The sequence below is a fragment of the Danaus plexippus genome, chromosome 5 (genome assembly GCF_018135715.1).
Source record: "Danaus plexippus chromosome 5, MEX_DaPlex, whole genome shotgun sequence".
Classification (NCBI taxonomy): domain Eukaryota; kingdom Metazoa; phylum Arthropoda; class Insecta; order Lepidoptera; family Nymphalidae; genus Danaus; species Danaus plexippus.
This window is the reverse complement of record NC_083539.1, coordinates 361,127-375,952: the sequence shown is the minus strand read 5'-3', so window position 1 is coordinate 375,952 and position 14,826 is coordinate 361,127. Positions and strand designations below refer to the sequence as shown.

Below are 14,826 nucleotides of genomic sequence, written 5' to 3'. Positions count from 1 at the left end.
TTATATTTCTTTATCAATTTTCTTACACTTTCGTATAAAATACTCCAAGGATTGGCTCTTTATTCTTATCTGTTTTGATCCTTTATGACTCTTCATCAGAAACGATAACCGAATAAAACGACAATAATATGAAACAAAATATTTTAGTAATGTTATAAATTTTTAGCTTTAGTTTTAAATTTCTTGACACAAAAAATATGATGGTTTCCTACGACTGCTAGCAATTTTGTGAACTGATGTCACTATTTCAAAAATATAAAATTGTGAAGTACAAACAAACAAGATAGGTAAAATAAATTCAATCCACATTTATAATAAAATGTTAAAAATTCAAAATAAATCTATTGCGAGAAGTAAAGACATTTAGACAAACACAGTTGCATTGGTTGATTTCATAACAGCGTCAGTGGTATGTGAAGACATTGATAATACTCCCAGGCAGATGCAACCATCGTAACTCACAGCACAATCAAGTCAAGAAATACAGTATAGATTTTAACATACATACATTCTCGTTCTTTTTAATATTTATCAATTTTGTTGCTTTGAACACGAATACGCGAATATATTATTTTCTTTTCTTTTCTTTCTAAGACACGAATATATCATTTTCCTATCTTTCGTTGGCTTTCTGCTGGTGAATTTCTTGTGCAATATAATTCCACGAGTACTTTAGCGAGGATTTTTATGAATTATATAATCTTTACGTATAATTAGGTTTCATCGAACTAGACTTGAAACGAATTAACTGTCAAATATAATGTTGCAGTAATTATTTTAATATTCTATATATATTGAATCGTAAACATAACGTTAGGTTGTTAGCAACACAGCAATCAGCACCGACCAGTCAATCCTTTTGTTCCTGCTGGTTTTCCATGTCTAGTAATTGAATAAACTCAATCATCTTCAAGAGTCGTGTCGAGTGTCGAGACTGCACAGTCTTTATTGAATGCAGTGTTGTTTTCGTTCTTTAATTAAACTCTCTGATATTCTTTTATGATGTCAAATGGATCAATATTTCTATTTATATTATTTAAAATAGATCTTCCTCGATATAAGCTTTGTTAAATAATGCTTTTCTCGAATAGTCATTATTACCTTTGTGGCAGGTGTAGCGATAATGCAACTAGTGACCAGTATTAGTCAGTCACTGTGTTGGCCCAACAGCCAACTGCACAGGTCGGGTGAACGACCTCGTGACCCGGTTCTACATCGATCGCTGCACTTTGCAAATCCGATCGATCTCAAAAGATACATTTCTTATGAAGTGTTGTTTGGCTGTCGGCATGGAGACAACTGATTTATTATTATTAGGTTAGGACGAAGGTTGCGATAACCTGGTTCTTAAAACTATGATTGTTAGTGATGCTACCTTAACTATTAGACGTTCTCATATGTTAAAATATAAGTTGAAAAGTAATTATTGAAACGAATGGAGTATAAAATGTTTTGGTGATATGATGGAATAAAATAATGAATTAGTATCAAGAACAATATGAAGTTATTGATTGGAATTAGTAGCTGAGTAGGAACAACCTATTAGAAGTTGTTGGTAATGGTGGCAGTCGACGAAGTTGATTTGAGGTTTGAAAATCTGGCAGAAAAGTTCTCCAACAACTAGGAAATATGTGCAAAAAGGGATGGCTGACCGTGTAAGAAAGTGCTCGTATGAATACATCTTTCCAATTTTATCATTTTATATCAAACAACTTTAAATACTACATCACCTATATAATAATTGTTGCAATGTTTAACTCCTGGAAGCTTTAATATTCTATTGTTTGGGATAAAACACGACTTCTAATAATACTTATACACTACATATCATATTTTGTTATCATCGATAACAGTGTAAAGAATAGTGAATATAAAAGATAAAGTCCAGACAAATCTCTTCTTAATAAAAAACAGTTCTCAACTTTAAATGAGTTTGATTCGAAAAAAGCTCTTGATGTTAGTAGATATATAAAACCTAAGTTAGATTGGATAAAGCTTTCTGAGTTCCAGCACTACATGAAATCCCATACGTAGATCTTTGTTTCGTTAATGAATAATGAATAGTTGAATAAGTCTTGATCCCTGCGAAGGATCCCGATACAAGCTTGGTTAGTGAATACGGGAAGAAGTTGTGTCTGGTGTATATTATATATTTCCTCTATTAAAATCTTTATTGAAATACAGTGTTGTCTGTGGAAGGAATAGAACACATATTATTCCTACTGAAGAAGAGATCGAGTCTTATTATATGATAAGATAAAGTTCTCAAAAGTTAAAGTATACATTTCCTTATTAGTATTTTATATAATCTGTTTCCTATGGTATTAGATCCGGTCATGAGGCGCCTGCCCTTGCAGTGTCACATTAATCCCCACAAATCCTTATCTAACAGGGCTTGTATATTTCTACTTAATTGTTTTGGGTCAAAAATATATTTATACCAAAATACCCCGCGGCAATACATTACGTTTTGTAAATAACTTTTGAATTATGTTTTGATACTGAAGAATCAATTCTCATATTATATATATTGCCAGAATGTTTTAGGTGCGGGAAATTCTTAAAAAAAAAATCATTTTTATTTCTATTTGTGAAATCTGAAACAGAAAAACATCCGTCAATACTTCAGTTGTAAAATAGCTGTAAGGAGTCATAACTTTGATCCACATCCAACAAAGTGGGTCAAGCGGGAGAATGTCTGCGATGGCCTACAGATACCACTGACAAAGACATTACTGTACATTCCGTTGACGAAACAAACTGACTGTACTTAAAAACCGCGTGACGGCGGAATGAGATGCTCTCAAATATTGTAAATTAAAAAGAACGAAAATAACATAAGGTTATCAATGAAATAAAGTGTTTGGTCAGTGTATTAAAGTGTCTGTTTGTAGTTAGTAAGCGATAAACAGTACACAGCTTACAAAAATGTAAGGGAAAATAAAAATATGCTATTAAGATGATACGAATTACGTTCGAACAAGCTCGAGTGCAAAATTTTAGTTGGTTAAGTTTTAAGAAATTGTAGATGACAAGCGAAATGTCTCGAAATAAAAAGCATGAAGGAAAATTATAAAGTATGAGATTAATGAATGTCGCGAAAGTGTTTTAGTAAAGCCTCGACATTAAGGCTTTATGGATATATTAAAGGGAGATAGAAAGACTTGAACTTTGACGTTTTATCACATTTGATAATTTCATATACATGCTGATTATTATCTGATTACTGTTATTTACTGTCTGATCTGATTGCTGTCTTAGCAATATTTTAATTATTGAAATACATCGCCAGGGGCAGAGACAAGTGAATCATTTGTTATGTTAGTATAAATAATATTGTAACTTTACACTGCATATTATGCACTATTTCAATATTTCTGTCTTTGTCTCCCGTGAGAGTATATCGGGTACGCTTAAAAACTTAATCAAATGCCTTTCATTTATATGGATTATTTTTTGACATTTGACTTTGAAAAAGACCTTTCTTTTTTCACTTAACCAGAAGTTTTTTTCTAGTTGCCTAGTGTGAAAAAATTCAATTAAACCAATTTGACTTCTATTACAGTAGCTTTACAGTTGCGATTTAAATGCACAATCTCACAAACCCGTGGTTCAAACTTTTATAGTCACGTATTCAATTTGAAACGACGTCATAATGTGACACTAGTCGCGTTTTAAAGTTAAGTGTTTGGGTGAAATTATAAATAAATATTCAATCTTTTATAAATCTGAAAAGTTTGGAAAATCTGAAGAGATTAATGTTAAAATAAAGCTTTTATTTCGTCGTTACAATCTATTATCTATAGATTGAAAAAAAAGAAAAACATTGGCTTAAAAATGGAGTATTCACACGCAACAAACGTTAAAATTCTGTGTTGGCTTTTTCAATATTTCTGTTTTGTTGTAAAAATAGATTTCTCCTATCTGTTTCAATTTTGATATACATTTGATGCTTACGTATTGTAATATTTTGTTTTCGTAATAAAAATATTGTGCAAAACGAAAATTAGTTTTTTAGCAAATTATTGACGCGGCCCACTTTGTAAAGTTTATATTATTGAAATATCAACAACATTTTGAATTTAAAATGTTAATACGAACTCTATATAAACGTAAAGCCAACAACCTTTCCTGTTTTATTAAATTATATTCAGACGCTGTAAAAACTTATAAAGAGTAATTGACGTTGAATTTTCTCAATTGTTCTATAAATATGGTGTAATATTTTTTATGCAAGATATTTTATCGTTTATCTCAGAACATGTGTGAAGATTCAAATCGAGTTAGTAAAACATGAAACGTAAACAAAGACCTGTTTTGTTACTGTGGAAAATATGATTATAGACTTAAGTGTGATATATTTGGTACACAAAATCATTTTTATACCAAAAGTTGCTTTGTTGTCCGGAATTAAAAGTTGCTTACTGGAGTTTGATCAAAGGATTTGTCCCCGATTCGATTGACAGAATACAATAGACGACAAAAATCTCATGACCTTCGATAGATAAGGTACAGACCCATTTATAAGCCCATTTAACAAAAGTTGCTTCTATACAAACTTTTTTGTGTGACAAGGAATCCTTGAATTTAATTGACATTATATATGTTACAAGAATATGTGGGGGATTTTCAAATCTTATATATATGTATATATAAAGTAAAATAAATGTATATAATGTTAAAACTTTTCAATTGTTTGAAGTGTATGTTTGGATGTTTTCATGATTAAATAAGGAACAAAGACGTCTCTCCAGACAATATAAAATATATTCGGTAATTTTACTAAGACCTACCTCAAGTTGATTAGTTTGTTTAAGAAATATTTTTTAGGGTCTCAATGTCATATCCTCAGGTTCTTTTTCATGTCAAGGACAAAGATATTAAATTGTGGTTTTTTCTCTTCTGACTTTTTAAATTTATATTATAATATAAAAATTTAAGTAATAATATAAGATATTCAATCAATATGTTTACATTTCAGATAAAATATCTTTACTTTAGACGTCTCTCCCCTTAATCCTCTAACATTTTCAAATGAGATCCGTTCTAAGTAATTTCTCTTCGTATTGATTTACTCTGAGCGTTCTGTACATATATAATGAAAATAAAATTAAAAAAAAATATTTCGTTATAGCTCTAGAAACTTTCGTACTTTTGACTTCCTCATGGAGAGATGACAAAGCTAGTTCTACTATTTTTGGTCGATGAGCAAATGTCTAAATCTTGTTACATATTATATTGCTTTTCCTCACTCTTTGAATGCTGAAAAGTGTTTCTAGTCTATACCTTGACAATCTGAAACGTAAAGAGATATGTATACTTCTGTGAGCGTGTAGAATACCAACTCTTTATTTTGCGTGGATTGTAAGTATGGTGATGAAAATCAAAGTCTTCTTCTGTAAATTTTTGGTAGCCTAAACATTTTGTATTCCAGAAGAATTCAAGAGCAGAGATTGTTATCTTTTCGTTTTCAATGCGAATTCATATTGAGGAAATTTACTCTCTTTAGTGAACCTTCTGCTGGCTACACCTCCTGTTACCGAATATCAAACACATTAAAATGAAACTAATATTATTCGTATTTACTACGCGTGCTTTATTTTTGTAAAAACTACATACTCTCGGTTACTTTTCAGCAACCGTGATCACGGGCAGACGAATGTGACTGAATATGAACATCGGGAGTATATAGTTTTTTACAAAATAAAACACGCGTAGTATATCCGAATAATATTAGTTTCATTTAAATGAATAAACTCGCGAAAGTCTCAGATCTCATTATATCAAACACATCAAGTTAAAGTATCTATATAAAATCTCACGCTAACTAATTAAATATTTCATATCAAATTCAAAGTATACGATTTTTAAAACAAATAAATCTAAGAGACGTATTACAGCGGTCGTAAAGTTGGCAGTCATCCGAATGTTGCCATAAAAAGTACTTTATAAATAAAACGATATAAGGTATCCAGAAATACTTTAATAAGATCTTGAATAGCGCTAATAACATATTTTATTGCCTATATCATTCTAACGGCTGCCTTAAGGTTCATGACGCCGAGTGCTTTTTGTCGAAACTGAAAATAAATAAAACAAGTACGAAATAAGACTCTCTTGAACAGGTTGGAAGACAAGCTGGAACGAAACGAGGCTTTTCATATTAAGCAAAGGAAAAGGTGATAAGAAGAGAGATTTTTAATTAGTTGAAATATATTTAAATGAAGCTGATAAATATTTTAATCAAATGAATGCTTAACTCAGATTGCATGACCCTCATTAACTCGCACGAGTAATTCCATCAATATCTTGCCGGATTCCGTTCTCGCAATCTTCACGATTCCAGGAATATCTGACACTGCACAGATTTCACGTTTGACGTACCATTCATTTATTAAATGTATGCTTCACATTCTTAACGTAACCTTTTTTCAAATCCTTCCAAAGTGGATTGTCTAATGCGGGACACATGCAATATTATTATTCTCCAGATATAATTGTTATATAGGGTTATGTAAAAAAAATTAAATTATTAAAATGCAATACAGTTTTTAAATTTAATTCCATTCTTTTTAAAATGAAATAAATTCATGATTTAAAGTAAAATTTAATAAAATTCTAAGTTATATTTTGTACGCGCACTGCAGCCTGTCATTGAGACGCTTTTTTCCGTTTTAACTACTTCTCGTGTTCTTCACAATCTTAATATTTTAAAATGCTCTTATTTGTAAGAAATAATGACAAATATAATAATGAATTACAGTTGCTTATTTTATGTCAGCTCATTAAATATTTGTTTTTTACTAATTCAGTGAAAGCCACATTAAGTCCATTTTTTATTTTATAATTTATTAATGATATTATTCTATTGTCCATCGTAATGCCTTTTGCTTGTTTCTTATATTTTCTCATAATACTAATACCAGATATATTTGTCTTCATTCTCGACTAAAACTTAAACTTATGCGACTTTTAAAACTATGGCAATTTTATTTTCAAACAGACGTAATGAAAAGTCGTAATTATTAGTTATTGATGCATATAAGGTTTTATGAATAAAACTCTTATCATATTTTTGAATATTTTATTAATCATTTGCAATCAATTCGTGAGGATCTCTTTATGAATTGAAAAAACACTTTTACCTTCATAACATAACAATAAACTGTAGGGGTTGACCGTCAAGGTCGGGATATTCGTGGCCTCTGGACTTCTTATTGATCCTCAAGGATATTTTTGTTGCTTGAGAGTGCATATTAGCCCGAGTCCTTGGATCTCGGTTATTGTGGCTCCCATTAGATTCTATGTGCTTTATCTTTTGTGTCGGAGAACTGTTCTCCAGCTTTGCTGGTTTATTTGCATGTGAATAGCTCAAGGTCCTGAAAATTTTGATGTGATGTGAAGCTGAGAAGTCACACAAAGCCGTGATATTGAAAACCATTGTTTATTTATACGTTACAAAGAAAAGTCGTTATTATGGAGATAACTTTTATATTAAATTTTTAAGTACGCAAATAATCTCTCACATAAATTAGCAATACGTTTCGGATAATAAAGCAAGCTACGATTATTGTCTTCGATATTTTTACGTCTGAAATATATCTTTTTCAAAATAAGCTCAATTTCATCGTCTGTTGCAAAACGCTGGAAGCTTTAAGAAAATGAAAGCAATAATTTACGACTTATAGATCCTGTAGAGCCAAGTTTTTTTATAAATATTTACAGCCATTCAAACTGAACTTATTGGCTTTTCCATTACAATTCATATTGTTTATCATAAAAATATTCTACCGAATTGATATTTGATCCTGTCTAGTGCACTTTCTTTATGGTCGTTTAAAAAAATCAGTCTCATAGATTTATTTGGAACAAACTTCGATTTATTCCTATGATGTTTCTAGTTTTATTACAATGTCTCTAACGCTAACTTCATTTTCTTTTATAATTCTGATCAAAACTCATATTAAAGCAGCCCCAGAAATTCATCTCAAGTTTCTGTTACTGGATCTATTCATCATTATAAAGTGTCCGAGCTGGTTCATATTGAGTCATATAAATATCGCTGACTTGATGTCTTCAATTCAGATATGTATCTGTGTGTGTTCGTCACAGCCAGCCCTTCGTCATCAGCCTTTGTTTTATTGTCGTCTGTGAAGTTAAACGTATTTTAAAGTTTGATATGACTTTATTGTCCGCAATCTGTTGCGGATCCCTCTCCTTGATTTAATTCGGTGTGACTGTCATCGTCTGCGATTTTCCATTTTTTACGTGTTTTACGAATTAACATTTTCTTCATATAATGTAACTGAAAATCAAATAAAGTAGGTATTTATATTTTTTAGACATAGAACAATTACTTCACTTTAATATTCTTTCATTTATTATTCAATGTGTTTTGGTTTTTACAACGAAATCATTGGTCAGCTTTACTTGTAGAATAATTGGCACAGAGAATCCTCTTATAAATGTTTTTGCTCTGTAAAGACTGAAAACTTAAGAAAAAGAATTAATTAAACTATGATAGTTTAACTTTTATACAAACAATATGATCTTATCTTTATTTTCGATTTGATTAAACAAATTAAAGTACACTGGTGTTGCTTTAGTCCTTTGACGGCTGCAATGGAATCTACAAATAAATGATTTCTTTTTCCGGAGTACAGACATTCATCAAGTGAAAGTCGCCGGAGCTAAAAGCCATCATTAATTTCATGACACAACATTAATGTTTTGCTTCTGAGTTTGGGGAATTGATAAATAGCTAATGTATTGCATTATCAATCTCTACCCAACTTGATAAAATTATCAGAATTTTTCATCCGAATAACGCATCTCTTCTATAGTACTTGGCAGATTTCCATCTAACATATGTCAGAAAATATGATTCCTAGAACAAATGAAATCAGGAAATGAATTTGTTTCCATGTTTAAAATAATTAAATGATTTTATTGACATTAATTTTGTCAGCAAAATAAAACTATACTTCCAGATTCTAAGTGTTTACTGTCAAAGGTATATTTAAGTATTGTTTCAATAGCATCAATTGCAACAGTAATTAATTAGAGAATATAAATTTTATGAAATATTATTAACAATTGTCCGTAATAATAATACCATCGCTCTCAGTATGGAATCGCTTCTATCACTGCCAGAGAAATATTCCAATAGCTGTTGAGACACGCTGCACAACTCCCTGCACGACGCTCTGTGACAGACAAGGTTGTGTCTCAACTCTGTGAATATTAAATTTTCGTCTCATCGAACGTCTGCTCTGTTATGCATTTATTTTGAGCTATTTGGTATAATAGAGATTAAATCTAAATACTTTTTGAATACTTGATTGAGTTCCGTAATATTAACTGTATAATAAGTTTGGTTGTGGAATTTTTTATTATTTTCATCATTAAGATGTTTTGACCTATTCGTTACAATTATGATCGCGGCACCCATCAGATAAATACTATTGGTTGTAATCGTTTTCATAGACGTTGAGAAGCAATCCAAAATATTGTTATACTGACTAGTTATAAGCAAAAAGAAATAAGGGTTAAAATAAACAATTAGAAAAATTGGACTTTTGTTATATAAGAAAAATAATTTATTCGAATTATATAAAAAGCTATTCCGTTGTTTTACAACAATATCTCAAAAACAAATCGAGAGGCAAATAAAAGATAATCTCACATGGAACGGTAAATGTTGTCGCCGTCGTAAAACTAAACTATCAATTTGTTTCGTTAGTGTGGAATGCATTCTGATCTCTTTGGACTGAATGTTATAAAACATGGACTTGGATTAAGAAAATTATTCCTATCATTTATTACTTATTTACGTTGGTTCCGTAGCACTGAGGACGTTTACAGTTCAATATGAAATCCCTAAAGTCGAAAGAATCTTTAAAATATATAAAAAATATATCTTTTATCAATAACTGTTCAACCAGTAAAAACTTACACAGTTTTGGATTTAACTTGGTGAAGAAAATGTCATGCCTGCATCTCTGGTCGTTCAAGATGGACGTGTTTATCAAATGGGAAAGCCGAAGCCCGCATTGTAACATTAGTAGGCCTCTTATATCAATCTTACAAATCAAAGTTTTTTTCTGCAGAAGCATTTTATTTTTTTATGCTGTTAATTGCCTTAAGATATTATTTTTTTCATATACATAGAACATAGTGCAGTGAATAGTTTTATGTAAATAATGAATTGAAGTTCTCAAAAACATTATTATATTTTTTTTTTCAAAAAGTCATTCAAGTTTTATATAAAAAGCTTTTTTAAAAACGGACATAAAGAAATAAAGTTAAACAATTAATATGATTGGTTATAAACGATTAAGCGAAATTATTCAAGATAAAATCATTAAACAACTTTAAATAAAGAAATTTTTGTAGCTTGCGAAAAAAGAATATTTATATATTTTGGGGGCTGAAGAAAATAATTTTATTGATATATTCATCTTGTGAATAACAACCGAAGTCATTAAAAGATCATTAAAGTAACTTCAATGAATAATTTAAAGACATCCAGCATAAACAATGTATGTAAGAAACGGTCTCTCAGTCTCGAGCGGCAACACCGCGCCCTACTTCCCACTGACCCACTTCCTACCTGGATCATCCAGGACTCCGTGTGCATCTCATTATTATAATAAACATTTATATTATTAATTAAACAACTCTTAAAGTTCTCTATGACTTGTTTCAGAATCGTTTTGATTAAAGTTTTTTTTGATAGCTTCATATTTTATTATCTTGCTTTCTTCATTGTGCAGCAAACAATATATATGTTAAATGAAAGCTTATAAGGAAATACTGAAGATACGGCAATGATGAAGAAACGAATATTTCCTTAACGCGATGAGTCCGAACATGGTGGACTTTAAAAATGCAGGATCCGAAAGTTTTCCATCCATAAAGAAGCCGTGGCTAAGGCGGGGTTTATGTTGAAATGCGCCCTTAAAAGCCGAGGGTCCAAGGTCGAGTCCAGGCCCGAGGCTGGTAATAACATGGATTTTGTAAAGGGTTTGCTGTGAATTATAGAAATTTCAGGGGAAATTCACGGGAAGCAACACTTATGGAAGATATTATAACAAGAGACGTGTAAATAGGACATTTTAAATTGTATAATCATTTAAATATATGAACATTCAAATAATTCCAAATATTATTATCAAAGACAAACAGACTTACAGACGGTAGACTGGAAACAAACGAAAGTTAGTTTATTAACATTATTTAATAGAACTGTTGTTAGCACGAACTGAGTTGAAGTAAGAAGGATTTTAAAATACTGTTAATATTGCATTTTACTATATAGAGTAGGATTACTGTCTCTCCCCCTGCTGGGAGGGTTATTTATTTCTATTCAAGTTTATCTCAATTTACCTATAATGTAGTATAACACTACACTCTTGTTAGCACAGTATTTATAAATAAAATAATGAAAGGTATCTTACATATAAAAACCCCGTATTATATGTTTTGTTTGTGTATGTGATATTGTTGAGGTGGGACGAATACTTGAATTGTTAGATAAATTATGAATTAAATAAGGAGAATACATATTATAAGTTGGAAAATATTGAGAGTGGACTTTTTGTTTTATTGAGCAGATTTTAAATTTCTTCAATAACAATAAGAGTATAAGATTTAAACGCTTTTACAGTATTTGTATTGAAATGTTTTTTGAGTTGTTGACAATTTTGAATTTAATAGTTTTTCCAGTGCTTTTAGAAGACATGTATGTGTACGGTGGAATCTTTAACCATGTACGTCTCTTTCTCTTTCCTACAAGTTCTTTAAGTTAATTCCTCGAGATTATTTTTTCTGTTGCTATTGACTCAAAGTTTATTCTCCGACCGAAACCCTGCGGAGTCCTTATTCATAATTCAGCCTCGTTTCCATACTTCTGTAGCCCAATTCATCGTTCAAGTCAAGGAATTTTAATAACGTCTATAAAAAAAACACAAAATATTTGTCATTAACGTAAAATCAGTTCGTTATTGGACGTCTAAATCGATACTATTAGCCGATGCAACTCTTCCTGAACGTCGTACAATGAAAAAGCGACTTTAATACACGCGATTAAAATACACATTTAATTGAATACGGCTCTGTCATTTCCGGCTTTTGTATTGTAATGCGTCCCGCGCCAGGACAAGGTCGAGTGTGAAGGAGATAGGGATATAGCATCGTGTTGAAGTGGGAGAAAGTTAGAGATAGCGGAATGCAAGGCTGAAGGTTCACAGGTACAGTGACCTGACCCAGTTTTAGGTGCAGAGTATGGTGTAAATATTGATTTAGCACAACCTGTTGCTGAGGTGAGACCTCTCGCAGGGATGTTCCTACCCGACATGACCAGTTCAGGAGTATGAGGTTGAGATATTTAGTAAAAAGATATAACATATTTCGTAGATTATTGTTCAATATCAGTTTAAAGATATTTAAAAAGCAGTAACCTGCCTACTCTAATCTATCATAGAATTTTTACTGATTTGTAAAACAACTACAGCGTAGTTATTGGTCTAATCTTTCATAACTAATGGCTTATTCCTTGGATCATATTAGTGATGTCTGTATTACTTTCAGCTTGGGTGCTCGGCTGGCTCATGTGTAAGACTGTCCCCTACGTCCAGGGACTCTCCGTCGCAGCCTCCGTGTACAGCCTGGTAGCCGTGTCACTAGATCGGTGAGTTGAAACATATTCTTCCATATAATAATCATTCAAGTATATTTTTGCACAAGATAAAATAATTTCTATTATATAAATATATTTATTACTATCAATTGGTAATTTGATATCACCTTATTAGGTTACACTGTAGGAGACTCGAATTACAAAAAAGTTTGGCATATTTCTTTTAAGCATTGAAATCAACATGAGTCGTAAAAACTACGTGGAATATGTTTCGCATCGAGATTACCTTCGGCCGCAAACCATTTAAACTTGACCTACATAACGGAGCACGTATGTTAATTTTTGGCAAAAGACCGACTGCTCATTAAGAACGGTTAATTGGAGAGAACTCCAGACCTCCAGTGTCATAAATAAACTTAATATATTCATAAGTAGCCTCATGAAGACAACAATTCATTAAAGCGCTTACAAAATGTCCGTCAGTTTATTTGATGTTCAGTTTCTCGATGTAAATGATGTCTATTAATAATGTTCATATACTCTTGTGTCTATTAATTTTCAGTAAATATTCGTTTAGTTTCTCATTCATATGTGTTTCACGTGAAAGAAAGGTCATATCAAAATTATGGTCTAGATTACAACAAAAGGTAAAGCAATTGACTTTTTTGACAATGTAGTGTTAGACAATCATAACATGTTGTTATAACGAAGTCATTGTAACAAAATTTTAAATTTGAACTTTCCCCGTCCCACAAAAAAATTAGTATCAGTAGCAGGAACGTAGAAAACATTTTTCCGTCAGCTTGTGGTACCATGGGTTAATTTATTTTGCACAGGTCTGCGCTATAGATACCTCCCCATTGAAGATACGTCTATAATTCACCTGAGGCTTCAAGGCTATATTTTTTCCTTGACCCGGTCTATGGGCCCCATTATAATAAAAACCTCATAATGCGATTGGAACTTTTCGAAGGTCCTTTCATGGTATTTGTCAAGTTTCTGCGTCAAAAATTCCGGAAGAGGTTGCTGCATTTATGGAATAGATTGGCTTCCTCAACAGAGAAATTTTACTACGTTTTGTGTCTTTTCTGTTCTTATATTAATATGTAGGAAATAAAAATACTCGATCTATCTCGTTGTGACCAAAAACTGGTTGAGTAATCTCAAATAAAGACAATGCTAACTATAAGACTTGATAGCGTTTCATTTCAAATAATTTAAGAAGACATAACATTGGAAGTTAGATCTACTTCATAACCATAATTGACTTTTGAAAAGATTAAATGATATTATTAAGATTTTCCTTTTGAAAAAGCGTCTTTCTCGACATAGCAAACATTTCCCTGAATGTCACGAATAAATAATCACGAGTAATAACATCCTTGAAATAACTCAACTGTAACTTGTAAACGTTTAATTAATGATATTGATGTGGTATTAGCACTCATACATACATACGTGCTACTTTTAACTGACAGAGATAGCGTGGTTTATTGAACTTTTCTCAGACATCTAACAGAAGGTTGTTAAACAAATTCATTTTTATAATATAACTCGCGTGACCTACATCCGAATCTTTTCATTCCCATACCCAAACACTCCACGGCTCTTTCAGAATTTTTTCCCTTTTAGAGAATATTTTGTTTGATTTTTACTTTCTTAAGTGTTAAACAAATTTAATCCAACCGAGTCAGAATCTAATACAATATAACAATTGCTAACAAATCAATAAGGAATATATATCGTATAAAGATGTTCTACTGTATTTACAGTATCAGTTACATAAAGACATGGATTAAAGATTTCGGGTATATAGCAAATGGACCTCAATAAATCAGTGGCGGAAGTTCAAAACCCTTGATGGAACAAATGTCGACTTTGTTATATTCAGGCTTTTGTAGGATTTGTGGTTTTTTATAGAATTAAATAAAACCGTTTTCTTAGTTTCAGTTAACCGAGGCGTTTTTATTAAACAGTGCAATGTTAACGAAATAAGCAAATAAATAAAGGGAGGGTCTTGATTGGATTTTATGAATAACAACATCAGTTTAATATGTGATTATGAGTTTATATAATGAATCATTCAAAATTACTTTAAAACTGTACACTTTGCATTGGAAATGTTTATTTTCACACCTGCATCAAACGGTGGGAGAGAACTTTTGAGTAATTTAGTATACTGTGGC

General features: G+C 31.2%; 2 protein-coding genes across 2 annotated transcripts in view; both read left to right on the top strand.

The window, feature by feature from the left end:
• LOC133320787 (neuropeptide SIFamide receptor-like) overlaps positions 1–12,695 on the top strand; it is a 29,086-nt gene extending 16,391 nt beyond the window's left edge. Inside the window, exon 2 of the mRNA XM_061529415.1 lies at positions 12,592–12,695. Coding sequence (XP_061385399.1) covers positions 12,592–12,695 — 104 coding nt within the window. The remainder of the gene's footprint in view (positions 1–12,591) is intronic.
• LOC116769217 (uncharacterized) overlaps positions 1–14,826 on the top strand; it is a 324,623-nt gene that overhangs the window by 166,813 nt on the left and 142,984 nt on the right. The window lies entirely within an intron of this gene.